Here is a 21,736-nt window from a genome sequence, read left to right as displayed (position 1 = left end):
TGCTTGTGATTTAGATAGAAGGAGGCCTTCTACATGGTATGTATTTTACATTGGTTGGTGGACCTATATCATGGAGGGAGATGCTTCAATCTACAGTTGCATTGTCCACTACAGAGGTAGAGTATATGGTTGCAGTTGAGGCTGCCAAGGAAGGATTCTGGTTGGCTGGATTGGTTCGTGAGTTGGGGTTGAAGCAAGGAGGTATAGTGTTATATTGTAACAGTCAAAGTACCATACATCTTGCAAAGAATTAGGTGTTTTATGCAAGGACCAAACATATTGATGTGAGATTTCACAAGATCAGGGAGCTCGTGTCAGGAGGTAGTATTAATTTGAGAAAAATTCATACAGATCACAATCTTGTAGATATACGTACTAAGCCGTTTACTATAGAAAGTTTGAGTCCAGTTTGGAATTGGTTAATATTACTCATTGTTGAAGATGAGGGACGCACCAAATAGGTGCAGGTGTGTACCTCTAATGAAGTACGGGATGAAGACGTCTACAGGTTATCTTTATAGGAGGCTCGACAGAATTTAAGCCAAGGTGGAGATTCTTGATGTACGATGTCTAGTATTCCATTGCAGTTTAATCCAGGGAATACTGGTGCAGGCACCTCGACAAAGTAGAATGGCAGGAGGCCCCCCTCCATAGCGGGGGGTTAACCCTACTTGAATTTTTATTTGAGGGCAGTTTTGTACTTTCTGGATTAGAGCTTTTTCGCTGTATATTTGTAGCAAGGTTTTCTTTCTTTGTAATGCACACAATACTGAGAGGTGTGAGGACAAGTGTTGTAACCATATTCTCTATTGATAGTGAAGCAGAATCTCATCTCACTGAGGACGTAGGCAATCTTGCCGAACCTCGTAAACCTGTGTGCATTGTCTTTTCTTGTTTTTCCATTACCTTCTACATCTCTTTTAGGGTTGCGTTTCTACAGTGGGGTGGCTGGTGACCAAGTGACGATGGATCAAGCCGAGCGTAGCTTGACTACGACTGGCTAGAGAACAGGAAAACCAGATTGGAGGCGATGAGGATACTAGCCGAGCGAGAAACCAAATGAGCCTAGAGACAAGCCTAGCAGGGATGGTGACCTACGGGGCTGGCGACCAAGTTGCGACTCCGACCGAAACAATGCTCCAGCAGGGGATGAAGAAGCAGAGAAAGGGAGGAGAGGAGGAAGAAGAAAGGGAGAGAGGGACAGAATGTAGAAGAAAATAAAGAGAGTGGCGGACAAGAAGAGACAAGGTGCAAGGGAGAGGATGAGAGAAGGAGAAGGGAGGGTGAGAGGCAGGGGAGTAGCCCGGCCTCACGGCCAGGCTGCTCCAATGCAGCGGCTGAATGAGTCTCCTTCACTTAGGGGTTGCTCTCCCTCTCCTTCGCTTCATTTATTCATTTATGTTGCCCTTCCCTATCAGTTCCAACTTTTAGGTGAAACATTTGTGAACATGGTATCGGTGCAAGGGGGTCGAGTGTTTGACTCCCAAGAAGTGCAATGGGGATTCCTGGCAGTTCATCGCCCTCTGTGTCATGTGTGGGCATGTGTTTTGTTAAGTGCAAAAGTCCAAGATTGGCTTGACATGCTAGGGGGTGTTATTATACACATTTATGTTGCCCTTCCCTAACAATTGAGCTTGTAGTTGAAACGATAGCAAACAAAAGGTTGGTGCATGCCAATACCTAGATCTTTCTCTCCTAGTGGGAAAAGACACGTTTGCCCTTGGTTTTGGGGAGGAGAGAGATAAAAGCACTCCCGGACAGAGAACCATTTCCCGTTATTTTTTTATTACGAAGTAGGGAGATATAGGGGTGGAGGGACAGATGTGGAGCTTTCCAACTTCCTTGTTTAAGTTTACTTCAAGTTTCCTTGTTTACCCAAAAAAAAAAAAATGTTTCCTTGTTTCATCCTTGTGAGCATGATGATGAGGACGTCAACTGGTCGCATTTGAGTGGCCACATTCACACACTTCCCCATCTTATGGAGGTGATGATGATGTTGGTGATGGTAATGGTGATGGTGGTGATGGGTGTGATAGATTTGCAACCATGCGCGAGAGGTGCCACTTGGCGGAGCTAGAGCCCATTTCCTTCACCGGAAAAAGTTAGATCATGCCACGCACGATGCTGACCCCACATTGGATGTGCCCCCACATGTGCTAGCAACTCAAGGAGCCCGCGCCACCGATCCATACCACCACCTGAGGATGATGATAGCATGGAGTCCATGGACATTGATATTACAAGCTTGACTTGCTAATGTAAAGCTAAAGGTGGACGAGTCAACCAAGCTCACAACTGCAGAATTTTTGGAATCAAATACCAACCATAACCAAAGTCGAGCAGAAACACAAAGCAACTCAGGATTAAAAGGGAAAACCAAGACTGTAACAGCCTACTGATTACAGAACTTTTAAGAATCTGTGAACGGAACTAACAATAGATGATGGGGCCTTAACAGGGACTCTAAGAGGCCTAATCCCAGTTGATAATATGGTCCTACACCCGAAGAAACCAACAGAAATCAGGGCAGGTCTTTCGATTTCAAATCTGGGCAGAAAAGGTCACTAGAAGACAAAATTATGGAAATTTCTAATATTTCTCAAACCCCTGGACAGAAAAGGCTTCTCTTTGGGTCGAGTTCGCCCCTAGATAGGGCTTAACTTCGATCCAAAATTCAGCCAAAACTGATGGCTGGGTAGGTCTGGGCAAGTTCTGAAAATTGCTTACGGAATCTGCAATTTTCTGGGCAGAACTGAAAGAGGGAATGATTTAAATACCTGTAGAACTTGGACAGATATGTAACACCTTGGATGCTTGAGAGAAGGAGGAGAAGAAGTAGAGAGAAGAACCTCTCTCGCTTCACACCGTAGAGACTCACCGGATCATACACCAGTCCATCCACTTTGATCAAACACAATGCAAGTTCTCAACAGAGAAGTAGCAGTAGCAGCAGCAGCAAATTTGTTTTTGTAGGAAAAGAAATCATGGGAGCCTTTAGGAGCCGCCTCCTCTTTATTTATAATGACTAATGGGTGGGAATTACATAGCAACAAATTCCAAAATAGGAAACCATAAATAAACTCCTAAAACATTACTTTCTAAAACTGAAAATAGAAATTAACAAAAGGAAAACTAGTTAGCTCTTACAAAAGACAACTAACTTGACTTAACTTGGGCCAGCTGGCTAACCTAAACTGAACCACAATTAAACAAAAGAAAGTAACATAAAATAACCCCCAGCCAAATCGTGGGCTTCTGTAGAGCCCTAACCAGCCTGGCTGACAAGCTGTTTCATCCTCCTTGTGTAGGTCCTCATTGCTGCATCGCTTGCACTCTTGGAGGCCTAAATCTGGAGTGTAGTGTGCATGGCCAGTGGCATGCACCATTATATGCCACATAGAACACTGGTTTTGGCTATACTGTGTATGGCGGTTATGGGTAGTATAGCTCTTTATAATCATTATCCTGTAATTATGAGGGCCAGTCACACAATGGGCCATCATTTGTAGACAACATCTTCTCATTTGTCCCACCGCCAGATCTCTCTTTTTTGGATCAGCAAGATGAGGGGCGAGAGCGAGATCTTAAACCTTGTTTCTAGGGATGCTATGGAGTACTTAGCGCGTTTCTTCTGCCAGGCTATGACATGGCCAGCTTTTTGTGATACAGTCAGAGGATAACTTGCTTTGGCTGCAACAGCAAACATTCTAGTGATTTTGATCCTACTAGGAACTCGATGTGGTACTAGGACTCTTGGATGGCATAGGGGTTACTTATTTGTATTATTGACTATTTGACTTCCATATTTTTTATTCTTTGTAATGAACAATATATTGTATGATTTAGGAAATGGTTTATAATTTTATGTCGCTTCATTCCTAATGTGTATTCAAGTTGTTTTATCTACCCAAAAAAAAAAAAAAAATTGTTTTAATTGAATTAAGTGTGTTCTAGTACTAAAATTTGTGTAGAATAGGCCATATTAGAAAATGTATACAGCAGCGTACAACTTTTATTACCAGACTAGGCTCAGAAGTCATACCACTATTTTTTTTTTTGGTTTTTAAATATAAAGGTCCACTATGTTTAGAGGGCCTAAAATAGGGTTTCCTAGAATTTTCGGGAACTAATTTGGCCATTTGGTCCTCAAAATCATTTACCAAAACTTGCAGCTGAAACCATCCGGGTTTCGACCGAAATTTCTGTTTCAACCAAAATCTTGAACTTTGGTTGAGTGAACATTGACTTGATTGACATGACATTGAGATTAATAAATAGATTCACTTCAAAATCTTGAAGGAATGCTGGATGACATTCTGTTTATCCAATCTAGAACAGTTAAATCTTCTTTAGGACCTATATCAGCTATTTCATTGCTTGCTGTGGTGTGGGATTTTGGGAATTAAAAGGCTGTTATAGGTCTGGCCTTGCAGTTACCAACAATATTTGGCATTTTCATTCCTTGTAAAATTTTATCGAGGTTAATTTAAATGGATGACTGAAATAATTTTTTTTTTTTTTTACTCATTCACCTAGTAACTATCAGGACCTGGTTTGATCTGACGTGATCTTTGATTTTGCTTACAAATTAAAAACTACTGGAAGATAATTTCTGTTCCTAATTGGAGGAATTGTCATACATCTAGTGAACTTTTAACCATCTTTGATTAGTTGTGAAATGTTCAATTTTGTTCCAACTATCAGGTGTGGGCAGAGATGCAGAACGATTTCTTGCCGAATTTTATCCTTTGCAATACTACTCAACGTTTTGTTAGATCATCTAAAGTATCCCTTGTTCCTGTTCAAAAGCCATCAGTTCCCTATGCCAAACCTATCTTCTATTGTGGTTCTCAAGTAAGTACTCATCTATTAAGAACCACTTTGATATGAAGTTCTCCGAATGTATTTTTAAATGTTCCAGAGTTCATCAATTATATTTTGTTGGTTTTCCTGGTTACTATACATTATGCTTCTCTGCTTATGTTTCAGCAAGAAAGCTGAACTGATGAGAAAGCTGAACATTCATCAGTCAACCCACTGAGCTAATATAATGGCACACTTCTATTAGTAATTAATTTTTCTGCAAATATGATGTTCTTAGAAATCGAAAGTATTGCAAGAATATTGGCTGCATATCTTAAACTTTAACCTTTTTAGTTCATAATATCTACGTATTGATCAAGGTTCGAAATCTCATTTCGTTTCGGGCCACCTAAATACCGAAATTTCAGCAAGATTTCTGTCGAAACAGATTTTTTTATTTTTTATTTTTTATTTTTTTCCGGTTGGCTTTTTCGGTGGTCAAACAGTGGTATTTTGACATGAAATTTGGGGGATAGGCTATTTTAAGGTTAATAAACATGATAAGAACATAAAAATGCAAAAATATTAGAACATGATATTGTTTGAGTTGTACATTTTTTTGGAAGCAACCGTCGAACTGTAATTGTACCTACTTCATTGCTAGAACAAGATGTAATATAATAGTAAAACAAATAAATAATGCATTTAAGCCATGATCAAACATACATCAACATTAATTAGCTAATATTTAGAGTATTAGAGTAGTATACTATGCGACTCTCTAATCCACAAGTCCCAACTAAAGTCAACACTGAGCATGTAACTTACATAACAGTACAACAGTAATCATAAATTCATAATGACTATGTAGTAGATACTATCTACTGGAAAGAAGTATGACAACTTGACTAGATTCCATGCTCAGTATGAAATAATTGACGTGCATTTTCCTTTGACTGCGCCACAAATGCATGCCACGTCATAGTGTGAGAGAATAATCGAACGTAGTCCTCCACAGCTGCCAAAAAGATTGAGTCATCTACATACTGAAGGTAACCTATCCAAGGGTACATATCACCACCATAGTATGAAGAAGAAGAACCCGCCACTGAGTTACTGTCAAATGATGGTTCCGGCAATGTGTACGGGTTGGCTAGGTATGTGAATAAAGTATCCACAAAGCCACTACCATGTGACTGGGTCTGAGAGCCATAGTCAATATGATGGGGACATCGAGACGTACAGCCGAAGGAAAAAGAAGACCCAACCTTCTTTGTGGTTGGAGGATTAGAAGAAGAAAGAATGAGCAAACCCCCCACCCCTCTCACGATTCTCTTTCAATCTCGTCTTTCTCACTCTCTCTTTCTCTCTCTCTCTTTCTTCTCTCTCGGTTATCTCTTCTCTCACCTCCCTCCCTCTCTCACTTTTCTATCTTTTCTCACTGGAACTATTACTGGTTATTGACTTGAACTGCTGCTGTTTACTGTTACTGTTGCTGCTTATTGTCTACCGGCTGCTGTTTTATCTTCCTTCGATCCTAGACTGCTGCTGATTTTCTCTTCAATACTGGGCTGCTGTTATCCTTTACGTCAAGGACTGGGCTGCTGCTGATCACTTTTCAACAATCGGACTACTGTTGGACACCATCTTCAAATCTGGGTTCTCTTCCTTTATTCTCAGACCTAGGCAGCAGATATGTATAGAATAAACCCTCCCATTCCTCCATTATCTCCTCATTATTTACTCCATTACTTCCATTAAAACCCACCCCCTTTTAGCCATTGTTTAACCTTTTATTTACCTCACTGTTTGCCTTAAGTATTGCTGGTCTTCTTATTACTAGTATAACTGATTTTAGAACATATAGCATGGGGTTTTTATCTACTTTTGATGCTTGATAAGCTAGTGTTGTAACCTAATTTTGCTTGCTGCCATGTTCCCTACCCCATGTTTCCCCTTGAAGCTTGAGTGAGTTTGTGTTTTTCTTCCTAGATTGTTATTGCTCTTTGTTACTTTGTTCATTAGTCTCATTCTATTTTGCATATTAAATCTTGTTTGTTGAGCTTCTTTTGTCCTGTCTACCCAAGTCCCTTGAGTTAACCCTACCTAGTTAGTTAATCTTATAGGAAACCTAATCACCTAGGAACCCCCTACATCATCTTAGTATCAAAGCATGGTTTTGTCTAGGTTTTGGGTAATTAGGTACTACTGTCCCTTGTTTACATGTCTTACCTTTTGAGGTCTAGTCTCCGTTGCAATCTGTTTGTAGTCGAGTCTGAACTAAGCGAGCATTACCATAGATTAGAGGTCACCCTTTTCTTCCTTAAGTTGGCGGGACCAAATAGTATTGGGCGTTATTGCCTCCAAAAGCACATACTTAAGAGGGAGATTTCTGACCTCAAGATTGAAAGAGTTAACTACCTGTCTCAATTGGAGATTCGGGGTAGACCTTGAGTCTTTGGTGGCAACCGTACCTTGGCTGCCCATCTCCTTATGTCCACTCGTAGTGGTAGAGCATACTAAGACATGTCTGACCCTCCTAGCACCTTCACTTAATCTGAGCAATTGGCTGAATTCATGAAAGCCATCCAAGCCATATAGGAAACACAAGCTGCCCATCTCCAAGCCCTTACCGATAAGTTGGCTACCTTCCAGACAAGTGCCCAAAACCCTGATGGACGGCAAGGCTGTAACACAACTGGCACTAAACCTAGGGGTAGAGGCCCGAACGTTGAGGAAGTAAATGAGAATAACCAGACTGATGGTTATGACCAGATAGGGGATAACTTCCAAGGCCTAGGGCATGGTAGGGATCGGGGCAGGGGTCGAGGCCCACCGCCAAGACGCCAAGCCCAATATAGAGATGATGTGGGTTATAAGCATCCTGATAGGGGCTTTGATGCCAGACGGATGATTAAGGTAGATGCCCCTACCTATGATGGTCAGATTGATGCTAGGATCCTTCTGGATTGGACCAAACAGATGGATAGGTACTTCGATTTTTACGATATGCCAGAGGAAGTTTTCTACCGATTTGCTAGGTTCAAGCTTATTGGAGCTGCCCAAGACTTCTGAACAGACCTAGAGTACCAGGAGGACCACCTAGGACTTGAGCCAATCACTACCTGGGTAGAAATGCAAGAGCGGCTCAAGAGGGAATTTTTGCCTATCATTTATAGGCTCCAGTTGTTGAATGAAATGAATACCCTGAAGCAAGGAAAGTTGACTGTGACCGAATACATGAGCAAGTTTAATGAATTGAAAATTAGAAGCCGTATTCGGGAGGATGTTCAGCAGACACTATCCAGATTCCTTACTTGACTCAACTCCGAAATTCAGTCTCGTATGGCGCCCCACCTGGTGCGAGACGTTCCACAGGCCTTCAGGATAGCCCTTGAGGTGGAATCCTCTATGAGAACTTATTCTCAGAAGAAGAATTTTTAAGCTGGGGAGTCCCAATTTAGAAAACCACCCCAAGGCTCAACTGGATTCCCAAAACCCACTGTTGCAGCACAACGTCAATTTGACAACAAGGGTAAAGGAATTTTGGGAGAAGCACTCAAAAGCAGTGGGCAACAACAGTGCTTCAAGTGTCGTGGGTTTGGTCACTTCTCCAGAGTATTCGAAAAGGAATCTTTATGTGGGAGAGCAGACCCTTGAAGAAGGTGACCAAGAGGGTTTTCAGGACCATGAGTATGAGGACCATAGACCAAATGAGACCATATCTGATGAGGACACCAAGGAGGCCAGTGACCTCAAGCTCGGCATTATGCGTTGCATGGTCTCACAACCTAGGAGTAGCGATGATTGGCGACGAACTAATGTTTTCATCACTTACACATGTCATCAGGGCAAGAACTGCCGCGTTGCCATAGACAGCGGGAGTTGCATGAATGTGGTTTCCAAGAGCGCTGTTGCTTGAATGGGCCTCAAACCTGAACCCCACTCCAAGCTTTACAAGGTTGCTTGGGTTGATCAGTCCACCATTCCCGTTAATCTGAGGTGTTTAGTTCCCCTACACTTTGCAGGATATGATGATCGAGTGTGGTGTGATGTCCTAGAGATGGATGTTGCCCACATCATCCTAGGTAGACCCTGGTTATATGACCGGGATGTCACCAATTACGGGAATTCTAACACCTATGTCTTTGAGTTTAAAGGGAAAAAGATCAGATTGACCCCCTGTGCCCCTAGGGAAGTTAGGGTTCCAGAACATAAGGGAAGTATGTCCATACACAGCCCCACCAAAACACTCAACATTTTAAATCAACAACAATTTGAAGGAGAGTGTCAAGAGTCAGGGGTAATTTATGCTCTAGTTGCCATACAGAGTAATACCGATAGGTCACGCTTATTCACTGAGGCTCCTAGAGAAGTGCGACCCTTGTTGAGGAAATTCGAGAGGTTATTCCCAGTAATACCAGTATGTCACGCTTATTCATTGAGGCTCCTAGAGAAGTGCGACCCTTGTTGAGGAAATTCGAGAGGTTATTCCTTGAGGAATTACCTGATGAGTTACCGCCTATGCGTGACATCCAGCCTGCTATTGACTTAGTTCCAGGATCTTCTCTCCCGAACTTACCCCATTACCGAATGAATCCCAAAGAACACGTCGAACTCAAACGGCAAGTGGATGAATTGTTGCAGAAGGGTTTCATTAGGGAAACCCTTAACCCGTGTGTTATACCTACCTTGCTTATGCCAAAGAAAGATGGCACCTGGCGTATGTGTGTTGATAGTAGGGCCATCAAGTATAGATTCCCTATCCTTAGGCTTGATGACATGTTGGATATGATGGTCAACTCTTTGATCTTTTCAAAGATTGATCTCAAGAGCGGGTACCACCAAATTAGGGTTAGGCCAGAGATGAGTGGAAGACAACCTTCAAGACGAAGGATGGCCTCTTTGAGTGGTTAATATGCCTTTTGGCTTGTTAAATGCAACTAGCACCTTCATGAGGATAATGAATCAAGTGTTTCAATCATTTATTAGCAAGTTCCTAGTGGTTTACTTTTATGCATAGTTTTTAACGCGGTAAGGTGACGGAGGCGTTTGAGGGTCTTTCGGAGCGCCTTAGCGATAAGGCGGGTATAAAGCATCACCTTATCGACTAAAGCGTTCCTGTGTAATTTTTTTATAAAACCAATCTATGTGGCTCAAATCCTAGTTGAATCCTATTACTCATATGTTAAATAAATATTAAAGGTTCATATTCATACCAATGTAAGATATTCATCAAGAAAACAAATCAATAAAGTGAATAAACTAAGTTCATCTTCATCAATCATCAATCATCAATCATCAATATTCAATATTTAATCATCAATCATCAATCATATTAACATATAATATAAATACATAATTATGAAACAAAATTATAAATATAAATAAAAGAAGACATAAAAAATATAATTATTTATTAAACTTACTTCTATGATGCCAAAATGAGTGCCTTAAGCCCTAAGGTCATCCACTATATTTCTACTCCTGTCAAAGAAGAATGAAGCTCACCGTTGTCGGAGCAAAATGGTCGCCTGGATCAGTGGTTCTTCCTTGTTCCTTGATTCCTTCTCATAGCCCTTTCTTAAAACCCTTGACAAAATTCAAATCCTGTTTGTGAATCATGTTTTTGTTTTGTTTGTTTTGGTTATTTTTGGTGGAGTAAAGCTGATCCCATACATCTCAAGTGTTATCAAAACCATACATCTACCAATAAAAAATCTATATTTGGAATCTTCATCAAGTAATTTTAAAATATGTTTAAAAAAAAAAAAAAAACCCCCATAAGGCGCCACTTCACATAAGGCGGAGCACTGCCTTACCATCTCTAGACCGCATCAGCTCCAAGGCGTTACTAAGGCGTCGCCTTACCAGCGCCTTAAAAACTATGCTTTTATGACATCCTCATTTATAGTAGGACCTCATTTTCCCACTTGGATCACTTACTTAAGGTTTTTCATGTGCTCTTACTGGAGAAACTCTATGTCAACCTCAAGAAGTGCGCCTTTATGAGTGATCAAGTCATCTTCCTAGGATTTGTTGTGTCAACTCAGGGAGTGTCTGCTGACCCTGAGAAAGTGAGAGTGATTGTAGAGTGGCCTGAGCCAACTAATGTCCATGAGGTACGAAGCTTTCATAGCTTAGCCACTTTCTACAGGAGGTTCATTTACCGGTTTAGTTCCATTATGTCTCCGATCACTGATTGCATGAAAAAGGAGTTTCAATGGACTAAGGGTGCTACGAAGGCCTTTAATGAGATTAAAAGCTTATGACTGAAGCTCCAGTCCTGTACCTCCCAGATTTCTCTAAGGTCTTCGAAGTGAATTGCGATGCATCTGGTATTGGGATAGGCGGTGTCCTAGGACGAGAGGGCCACCCTGTTGCCTATTTTAGTGAGAAGCTTAATGAAGCTAGGCAACGATATTCCACATACGACGAGGAATTCTATGCGGTTGTCCAATCACTGCGTTATTGGCGACATTACCTTTTACCGTAAGAATTCGTTGTATTCTCTGACCACCAGGCTCTGAGATACCTGAGTGCCCAAAAGAAACTTATCCAAAGACATGCTAAGTGGGTTGAGTTTCTCCAAGAGTACACTTTTGTATTCAGGCGCAGACCTGGTGTCGAGAATACAGCTGCAGATGCACTGGGCCAGGTGAACATGTTCCTCAGTCGCACCAATGCTAGGAGTCGGGCTAATGTGCTACTCCAAGCAATGAGTGTAGAGGTTGTAGGGTTCGAGCGAGTCAAGGATCAATACCCCACCTGTCCTGATTTTAGTGAGCCGTTCACTTCCTTGAGTGAAGGCAACCGGGTCAATTGCTCGGACTACCTACTTAGGGAGGGCTTCCTTTTTAAAGGAAGCAAGCTGTGCATTCCCAGGACTTCACTCCGAGATTTGCTGATCTGAGAATTGCATGTTGGGGGAGTCGCTGGCTATTTCGGTCGAGATAAGACCATCACCCTCGTTGAGGACCGATTCTTTTGGCCAGGACTGAAGAGGGATGTTGCTAGAGTTGTGAGTCAGTGTAGGACATGCCAGACCACCAACCAACAAAAGCAAAACGTGGGTTTGTACACTACCCGTTCCCAATTCCCCATTCCCCATTCCCCATTCCGCATTCCCCATTCCCCATTCCCCATTCCCCATTCCCCATTCCCCATTCCCCATTCCGCATTCCCCATTCCTCTTGGCACAACCTTGGCATGGACTTCGTGCTTGGTCTACCAAAAACTTTGAGAGGCCATGATTCTGTTTATGTGGTTATGGACCTCTTCTCGAAGATGACCCATTTCATCCCATGCTCTTAAGACCTCTGATGCATCCATAGTAGCCAGACTTTTCTTTAATGAGGTTGTCAAATACCATGGGTTGCCCCTCACCATAGTGTTCGATAGGGATGTTAAGTTCACCAATCATTTTTGGAGGACCTATGGCGGATGATGGGCACAAAGCTCCATTTCTCCTCCGCTTTCCACCTTCAGACCGATGGCCAGACTGAGGTTGTCAATAGGAGCTTAGGGAATTTATTGCATTGCCTCATAGGAGAACACCGTACCAATTGGGATCGAGTCCTTAGCCAGGCCGAGTTTGCATATAATAGTTCTAAGAACTGTACCATTGGTCTATCCCCCTTTGAGATCTGTTCAGGACATCAGCCCCGGGCACCCATAGACCTTATCCCAGTCTTGTCTAGTTCCAGGACCTCCCTGTCAGCCGAGTCTTTTGCTTAGCATATACATGATTTGCATGCAGATATAAGAAGACAGATAGCACTGAGCAACGAGCAATATAAGTCGAAGGCAGATGTGCACAGACGGCTATAAGAGTTTCAAGAGGGTGATATAGTGATGGTTAGAATTAAGCCGCAACGCTTTGTTGGGGGAAAAGCGAGCAACCTGCATGCTCGTAGCACAGGTCCGTTCAAAGTAGTCAAAGAGGATAGGTGCCAATGCGTATGTTCTTGATCTGTCAGTTAGTATGGAAATCAATAATATTTTCAATGTTGAAGACCTTATCCCATACCATGGTACCTCTACCATTACCCTTTTCTATCCTGATGACTTTGAGGACTTCCCCTTCACCATTGATGAGACTACTGAACCAAACCAACCACCTCCCCCCACCTCATTACCACCTATGCCTATGTTCATGAGGACTGAAGAAGTTGAGAAAATCCTTGATGAGAAGATTGTGTCCACACACACTGGAGGTTCTAGAGAGTTCTTGGTCAAGTGGCGTGGACGTCCGGAAATTGACAACACCTGGATCACAATGCAAGAAATCCAACAACTCAACCCAGAGCTGCTTGAATATTACAAGAGCTTTAATTCACCGGAGGTGAATTCTTCCAAGCCGGGGAGAGTTGATGGGGACATCAAGACGTATAGCCGAAGGAAGAAGAAGACCCAACCTTCTTTGTGGTTGGAGAATTAGAAGAAGGAAGAAGAAGAAAGAAGGAGCAAACTCCTCACCCCTCTCATGATTCTCTCTCTCTTTCAATCTCGTCTTTCTCACTCTCTCTTTCTCGCCTTTCTCTCTTTCTTCTCTCTTCTCTCACCTCCCTCCCTCTCACTTTTCTATCTTTTCTCACTGGAGCTATTGCTGGTTATTGACTTGAACTGCTGCTGTTTACTGTTACTGTTGCTGCTTACTGTCTACTGCTGCCGGTGAATATAGGCTTCTGCTGCTACCTTTTGGTGTTGAACTGTTGCTGCTGTTTTATCTTCCTTTGATGCTGGACTGCTGCTGATTTTCTCTTCAATACTGGGCTGCTGTTATCCTTTACGTCAAGGACTGGGCTGCTGCTGATCTCTTTTCAACAATCGGACTACTGTTGGACACCATCTTCAAATCTGGGTTCTCTTCCTTTATTCTCAGACCTGGGCAGCAGATAAGTATAGAATAAACCCTCCCATTCCCTCCATTATCCCCTCATTATTTACTCCGGTACTTCCATTAAAACCCACCCCCTTTTAGCCATTGTTTAACCTTTTATTTACCTCACTATTTGCCGTAAGTATTGCTGGTCTTCTTATTACTAGTATAACTGATTTTAGAGCATATAGTATGGGGTTTTTATTTACTTTTGATGCTTAATAAGCTAGTGTTGTAACCTAATTTTGCTTGCTGCCATGTTCCCTACCCCATGTTTCCCCTTAAAGCTTGAGTGAGTTTGTGTTTTTCTTCCTAGATTGTATTGCTCTTTGCTACTTTGTTCATTAGTCTCATTCTATTTTGCATATTAAATCTTGTTTGCTGAGCTTCTTTTGTCCTATCTACCCAAGTCCCTTGAGTTAACCCTACTTAGTTAGTTAATCTTATAGGAAACCTAGTCACCTAGGAACCCTCTACATCACAGTACTACTACTAGGAATGGATGAACCAGATGTATGCCCCATCCCAGTGAATTGACCATAAGGTCCATCATACTGCGACCAAGTGCTCCCTCCAGTAAATGGTGGGACATGCCATTGCCCACTCCCTCTACTCTCACTGTCCGGATGACTATTCCCTCCACTCAAACTCATTCCGCCAATAGAAGTAGATAGACTATCGATGTCCATGCAATTTCGTTGCCCTTCACCGAATCGGCGACGAGGCCCTTTACTGTAGCTTGAACTCCTCCCTCCACCTGATGGACGTGCACCATGATTAGAATCTTGTGTAGTATACTCAAACTGAATCTCCTCAGTGAATCATACCGGCTCCAGCTGTGGATCATCCTGCACATAATGCTCTCGAACTCCTTCAGATCTATCGCCATGACCTCCCCCATCACCATTATCATCGTCATCACCATCACCGTCACCGTCGCCACCATCATCACCCTCCTTATCACCTCCTCCATCTCCATCTCCATCTCCATCTCCATCACCATCACCATCACCACCATCACCATCATCATCACCATAACCATGTGTCTGTGTATGTGGCTATGTCTGAGTCTGATTGTGGGTACAACCACCCGATGAAATGGACCAATCATCTTCGTCATCATCATCATCATCATCCCTACCAGGTGCAGGCTCAAATGGTCGATGGGTCTGTGAATGTATCCTTTCATTTGACGCCATATAATCATCAACATTGACCGTCATCTCTTCCCTCACCCAATCCACTAGGGGATCCTCATCATCTGAGTCGATCTGGAAAATATCAGCCAGCTCGATTTGGCCCCTATCATTATCTTGACCCATGCGTATGTGCTGCATCCTCAGTCTCATATTATAATGCACATACACCAAGTCATTCAGACGTTGTGAACCCAATCGATTCCACCTCTTTGAATGGATGAGTGAAAATGTGCTTTAATTTCTCTCACAACCAGATGCAGAACATGTCTGGGAGAGTACTTTGATGGCAATCTCCCTCAATTCCGGAGACGAACCCCCATACAAGACCCACCATTCAGCTGCATTATAAATTACAAGTAAAAGATTATTTATGTTCCAAAATACTTGACACTTGTATAAGTAACATACTAAAATTTGGATTTCATACCAGGATCAGTATTCGTACGACCCGCATATGCGGCGGGAGCCCCGAAGCTTCCTAATGGATCCTTGAATTCATTCGTCTATAACAAATTTACAAATGGGACCCTGATTAACAACCATTGTACTGAAATTTAGATTTCTATAGTATAATAGTATTAGTAGTACAAAACTAACCTTAGTATTGGCTTTGGTTTGTGGATCGGGGTTTGATTGTAACTAGGCAACCACATGCTTCATTGCTTCTAGAAAATCTGGATCCAATGCAAGTCTCTTGTTGTACTGATACCTAGGGTTTAAATAGTATGCTGAAATGTGACAAAACATATTATTATCAGTGTGAACATTAATGCATTTTTATATCACATGAAAGAATGTCTTTAGCTTTGCTTACCAGCCTTATGCAACGGAGGTGAAAGCTGGCACTCCCAACGGTCTTCTATTGTTTCCACAAATTTCCTACTTCCACGTGGGTTGGCAATATAGACATTTTCCTTCATCATTGCAATAGCAGCCCACAAGCTTGGCTTGGTGGGTTTGAAAGCAAAATCCACCAACTTCAACACGCCAACAATTGGTGCCAAGATTTTAACCACTTTACCCAATTGTGTCCAAAACTCCTATGATGAAATGGTTGCTTGTGCCTCCCTACTACCAGCTAATCCTGCTTCCCTCCAACCAAGCCACTCCTTAGATGCGAACATGGATCAAAGACCAACTTTCTTGGATTCAAAACTCTGGAGTGCAATATAGTTGGTAGCAAATCTTGTGAGACCGGGCCTGACCAAGTCACCCCCGCACATCTCCCTTAATAGGTTCAATGAAAACCCATGATTATAGACAAATGTGCTCACTTGCCTAGCCCTTTCAATCACAGTCTGCCCAATTTTAAGTTTCCCCATGTCCTTCAACATTAGGTCAATGCAGTGTGCTGCACAAGGAGTCCAAAAGAGTTGGAATCTAGGGTTGTTCATCATTTTAATTCCGGCCTTCTTGTAGTTACTTCCATTATCAGTCACAATCTGAACAACATTTTGTATCCCAACTTCTTCCACAACATCCTTCAGAGGCTTGTAAATATATTTTGCATCATTTCTTTCCTTGAATGCATTAATAGACTTCAAGAAAATGGTTCTACCATCACAATAAACCATAAAATTGATGATGGACTTTCTCGTGAGCCCTGTCCAACCATCACACGTTATGGTTACCCCATAGCTTTTCCACATAACTTTCAACTCATCAATATATGCTTTCAAGTCAACCTTCTCCTTAGTCAAATATACATTCATCACCTTATATGCAGTCGGCCCCTTTATCCCTGGACCGGCCTCAGCCACAACATCAAGCATCGGCTGGTAATAGGGACCTGTGGTGGCGTTTGCTGGGATGCTATGAAATAACATCCACTTAGACATAGCCTCCCCAACATAAGCCTTCATGTCTCCCCACATCCCCTTTATCTTACGCTGCTTACTACCCTTTTTCCTGTATGCCTGGGGATCCTGTTGTAGCACGGGGTTCACACGAGGTGGAACCACTAGCAGTGGTGGTGAAGGTGGAGGTGGAGGTGGGGGCTGCCCTTGTACTTTGTGATCTCCTAAAGGGAAAAGGGATCTGTGAAGATCCACTACCTCCTACTCTAGATGGACCAGCTCCTTTATGTCTACGCCTTTCCTTCTCCTCATGAAGACTCTGTCGGCTCAATGCTTGCACCTGCCGCCAATCTCTAGCCTCTTGCTCAGTTTCTATGTCATCAGGCACATACACCAGGTCATCACTGTCATCATCACTAACATCATTATATCGATGCATGGGAGCATGTAGTGCCTCCTCAAACTCTATCCTCTACTTATCCTTTACCACTTTTCTTTTATTCCCCCCTTTATGTCTTTAGCTATAGCCTTGGCAATTTGACTAGGCACTTCTCTGCATTTAGCCACATCTGAGGAATTTCCAACCAGATGTTGCTCAAGTCTTGTAGCCCCACCACCCATAAACCTCTTATGACAGTAGTTGCATTTTGTATGCCTCTTATCGCCATAAATCGGCTCTCCGTGTTTCCAGGCAATCTCTCCACTATCACGACTACGATCTTGTCTCCCACCTCCTCTTTCTCTTCTCCCGCCTTCCTCATCGCCTCCTCTAGCCATTTTATATCACCCTGATGCTGATGCATAGAAAAAAGAATGTCATTATGAACTTATAAGTATATGGTATCTGCTTATATTTTATTCTTACATAAAGTTATTTTTTAATCAATTTTAGAAAATATTTTGATGACATAATACAACAAAATCAAAGATGTTATAACATAACAAGTATATAGTATGCTCCAAAACACTTTAACATTAATCTCCTATTTTTCTTTTATTTTTAAAATCAAAACAGAAAATTTTCCCTATTTTTAAAAATTATTTTTCAATTATTAATCTGATTTTCATATCTTTTGAAAATTAAAATAAATAATTACCAGCTGGAAAAAAATTTCACTCCGATGGAGTCGTAGAACAGCCATTGGTGACTAACATATATATAGTTGACGACCATCAAAGCAATATTTATCATAAAAAGTAACAATTTATGTTAATGGAAAATGAATTTTTAAACCAGAAAAATAAAAAAAATATTTATGTACCAAAAAAAATTTCGACTCCATGAGGTCATAGATCGGCCTCTAATGTAACATATAAAAAATCTACAAGCATCCAACAAGTATTTATGTACTATTTCAAAAAAAAAAAAATATGGTTTCAGAGAAAGAACTTTACCTTCTTAGGCTTTGAATGTATAGTTCTTGTAGGAGTCCAATAGAAGTCAAAGAGTGTGATGATGTGGCTAATTAGAGGATGGAAGGAGTGTTTTCCCTTCAAAATAGCCTCCTTGGACCGAAATCACCGAAATAGCCGAGACTAAGTTGAAATTTCAACTCTATCTCGACGAAATGGGGTTTTTATAACACATAGAGTGTACCGTTCCAGCGAGATACCGAAATTTCGGTCGAAATACCAAAATTTCGACTGAAACTTTGCATACATCTCATTTCGTATATAATTTTGTTTCGGTATAAAAAAAAGACCGAAATCCCGAAATTTCGCCGAGATTTCGAACCATGGTATTGATTCATTATAAATTTGTAAAACCAGTACCTTAGGCACTTAAATAAAGTGTTTTACCCATGAAAAATGTTTTGTAGACTATGGGAAATTTTGTAAAGCCTGTTATGAAGTTTTAGCAAATGATGAAAAAGACATGAAAGAGAACATCTTAGAACTCACTATCATAAACATCCATTTGGCTCAGAAGTTTGTTTATGTGAATGTGATGAATCAGTGAATCACCACATAAACTCCCCCTGGCCCCTGTGGCCCCAAGATTAATCGAAAAAATTAATATTTTCACTAAACATGTTGCAAGTTTCATTTTCATGTATTGGCATGCATGGTTGCACTCACACATGATTCTATCTTGGTTTAGAAATCTTTGACATTTAGATGATTCTGCTTTTATCAAATAATTGATTTGTTCATCTTTGAAATTGATTTATGCCATAGTGGGCCACTATGAATTTCTGTTAGCCTCTTTACCATTAGATCGTTAGAAGTTTGGTAATTCTCTGTGATTAGCTTATTTATGATTCCTTATGCGAGTACCTCCTGTTACTGTAGGATCTAAATACGGCTCATCAGAGTTTTGCACGATTGCACAGTGGATTCTTTGGAATACCTCACATGTTCTCAATTGTCAGACTATTAGGAGTTAGGTCATTGCCATGGCTTATTCGAGCTCTTCTGGATTCTATTTCAAGCAAGGTAAGCTCAAACAACTGCTAATTTCTAGTTGTATATGTAGCCTGTAGAAAGTTTATGTAATTCCCTCTTTTCTTAACTCCTGCCAAGTGTTATGTTTATTCACCTTGTGAGTTGTGACAGACCTGATAAAATGTTTATCCATAACATATTTTTCTCATCTTTCTTATTCTTTTCACGCATTAATAATGTTGTCAAGAACTTCTTTGTTGCTAACCTGTGGACCTGTAAGATGTCCTTATGACTAATGGATCAATAACTGGTACATATACCTACCCTTATTTTCTGTCTGTCACTTTCTGTATTGGTAAAACCTTGAAGCTCGAGCCTCGAGCTCCTAGTGTGAAGAAGCAGGTTCGGGTCTGAGGGAGGCTACTTCCTGCAAAAAATGCTGAAGTACAAGACCCACTCCAGCCCCATCCCTCCCTGGGCCCTTTGGTAGCAGGAATTGTATTGGGTTATGGCCGTTTCGATGAATAAGAGATTCTATATTTGATCGAAGAATACCAGATTCTCTAATAATGGAAGTCCGAACATGCCTGGCAAGAACATCAAACATCATGTCATAAACCAAGAAACAGAAAATTTAGCCTTTAACACTTTCCTATACAACCTTCATTCTTTCAATAAATGAGCATAAACAGAATTTCTGGAAGCAGTGTTCTCTTGCCACACTACCCATTCTCGAATTAGCAGACCTTGGTCTTGAGATGATATATTTCAAGTGAACACACAGATCTTGCTACCCTGTCACATGGTTGAAATCTCCATGCTTGGATGCACATGGCAGATGTCACATATTCACAGCCACCAAATGATTGGCTGAATCTCCTGCAAAAACGTGGTCACATTGATTGGACGAAGCTGTAGCATGGCTCAAAATTAGTCACCTTAGTTCTTCCGTCATGGACTCTTTGATGCCAAGGGGGCCTGAAAATCCAACATTCCTGGTTTGTCCAAAATTTCACAAGATGTCAAACGAAACTCAATGTGATATGTAAAAAGTGCAAGATTTTGTTCAAAATTTCTCTGTTTTGGAGAAATTTCAACGATACGTGTGGTTTCGGGTTGAAATGATGCAAACATTTGATATAAAATGTATAGTTTCAACCCATTTCGTTGGTTTTGACTCTTGAGGCTTAAGGAAACTTGGTTTCTTGTGATTTTTGGCCAAATCACCACCATTACCATACAAGTGTGGAACAAGATATTAGGCAGTAGTGAAATGCATCGAAAGCTACGGTTTGCTGCATTTGTGGATGTTTTGTGTATGATTTTAAAATATATCAACTTTCTCATAAATGAATTTTTGCAAAAGATAGGATAAATACTAGTTTTTATCCAGCCTAGAACTTGATGTCATACTAGGAATCTAGGATGGGCAGAGGGGTTACTTGTATTCTTCACTCCTATATTTTTTACTCATTGTAATAAACCATGTATAACGTTAGATAATTATGAAATGGTTTATACTTTTATTTTATTTTATTTATTTTGGGTGAATAAGAAATTCATTACCAAGTAGGGAGAAAAGGGGAGGGGGGGGGAATATACAATCCCTAAGGGCAAAGCAGGAAAAGACGAATTATATGTGTTCTAGTACTAAATTTTGTGTGGAATAGGCCATATTAGAGAATGTATACAACAACATACAACGTATACTACCAACCTAAGGTTGGAAGTCAAACTATCATTTTGGATGTGATTTTTTACAATCTAAGGGTTCCACTATGTTTAGAGGGCCTGAAATAGGGTTTATCTAGAAGTTTTAGGACCTAATTTGGCCATTTGGGCCTCAAAAACATCTACTAAAACCTTCCTAGTTTCAACTAAAATTTTGCAGTTCTGTAAAATATTTCGGTTTCAATCCTGGTCGAAAATAAGCTCAAAACCGAAACCTAGAAACTTTAAAAAACTATAAAAGCCCCAGTTCCAGCTCGTTGCAAGTTCACCAAACTACTGTCATCGAAGTTAAGTTTTTAACTGCCAAAGGGGGTGGAGGACCCAGTGTCAAATTTGTCTGCATGGCATTGGATTTGTTGTTGTGACAATATCAAAGCATTAACAACCAGCAATAATATAGACAGAAGGAGAAGAGAAGAGAAACAAATATTGCCCACAGTTTGAGTTGTGAACAGAACACTCAATCCATGTGTAAGGAGCTCTATTTATTATAAAAACTAAAATAAACTTTGGGTCCATCACCAAAATTAAGTAAAATAGACACCTAATACCCAAAACACCCCTTTAGAACCGATATTAACTTATACCTTTTAAATTGAGACCTAATATATATATATATATATCTTAACTCTCCCTCTCGAGTTGGAGCATAGACATCACCCATGCCTAGCTTGGAACACCTTTGGAGAATAACATTCCGAAACAATGACTTGGTAAACAAATCTCCAAGTTTATTATGAGAACTAATGAACAGGAGAGGTGTTGAGCGGGGCATCTCTTTAGTCCCACATCGGCTAGGGGGAAGAGATTTGGTTAGTTGATAACCTCTAGCACCCTTTCCATAGTCACAACGCGTTTTAAAACTGTGAGGCGTATGGGCCAAAGCGGAAAGCATTGTGGCATTGTATGTGTCACAGACTTAGGCCCAGATGTTAGGTAAG

The 21,736-nt window shown here is 41.1% G+C and overlaps 1 protein-coding gene across 1 annotated transcript in view; it reads left to right on the top strand.

Annotated features, from left to right (window-relative positions):
- The window catches only part of LOC122081715 (protein PIR-like), an 88,033-nt gene that overhangs the window by 20,142 nt on the left and 46,155 nt on the right, over positions 1-21,736 (top strand). Inside the window, exons 7-8 of the mRNA XM_042648919.1 lie at positions 4,705-4,854; positions 18,972-19,115. Coding sequence (XP_042504853.1) covers positions 4,705-4,854; positions 18,972-19,115 — 294 coding nt within the window. The remainder of the gene's footprint in view (positions 1-4,704; positions 4,855-18,971; positions 19,116-21,736) is intronic.

The sequence above is a fragment of the Macadamia integrifolia genome, chromosome 6 (assembly GCF_013358625.1).
Source record: "Macadamia integrifolia cultivar HAES 741 chromosome 6, SCU_Mint_v3, whole genome shotgun sequence".
NCBI lineage: Eukaryota > Viridiplantae > Streptophyta > Magnoliopsida > Proteales > Proteaceae > Macadamia > Macadamia integrifolia.
Note: the sequence above shows the minus strand (reverse complement) of the source record. Positions and strands in the feature narration are given on the sequence as shown.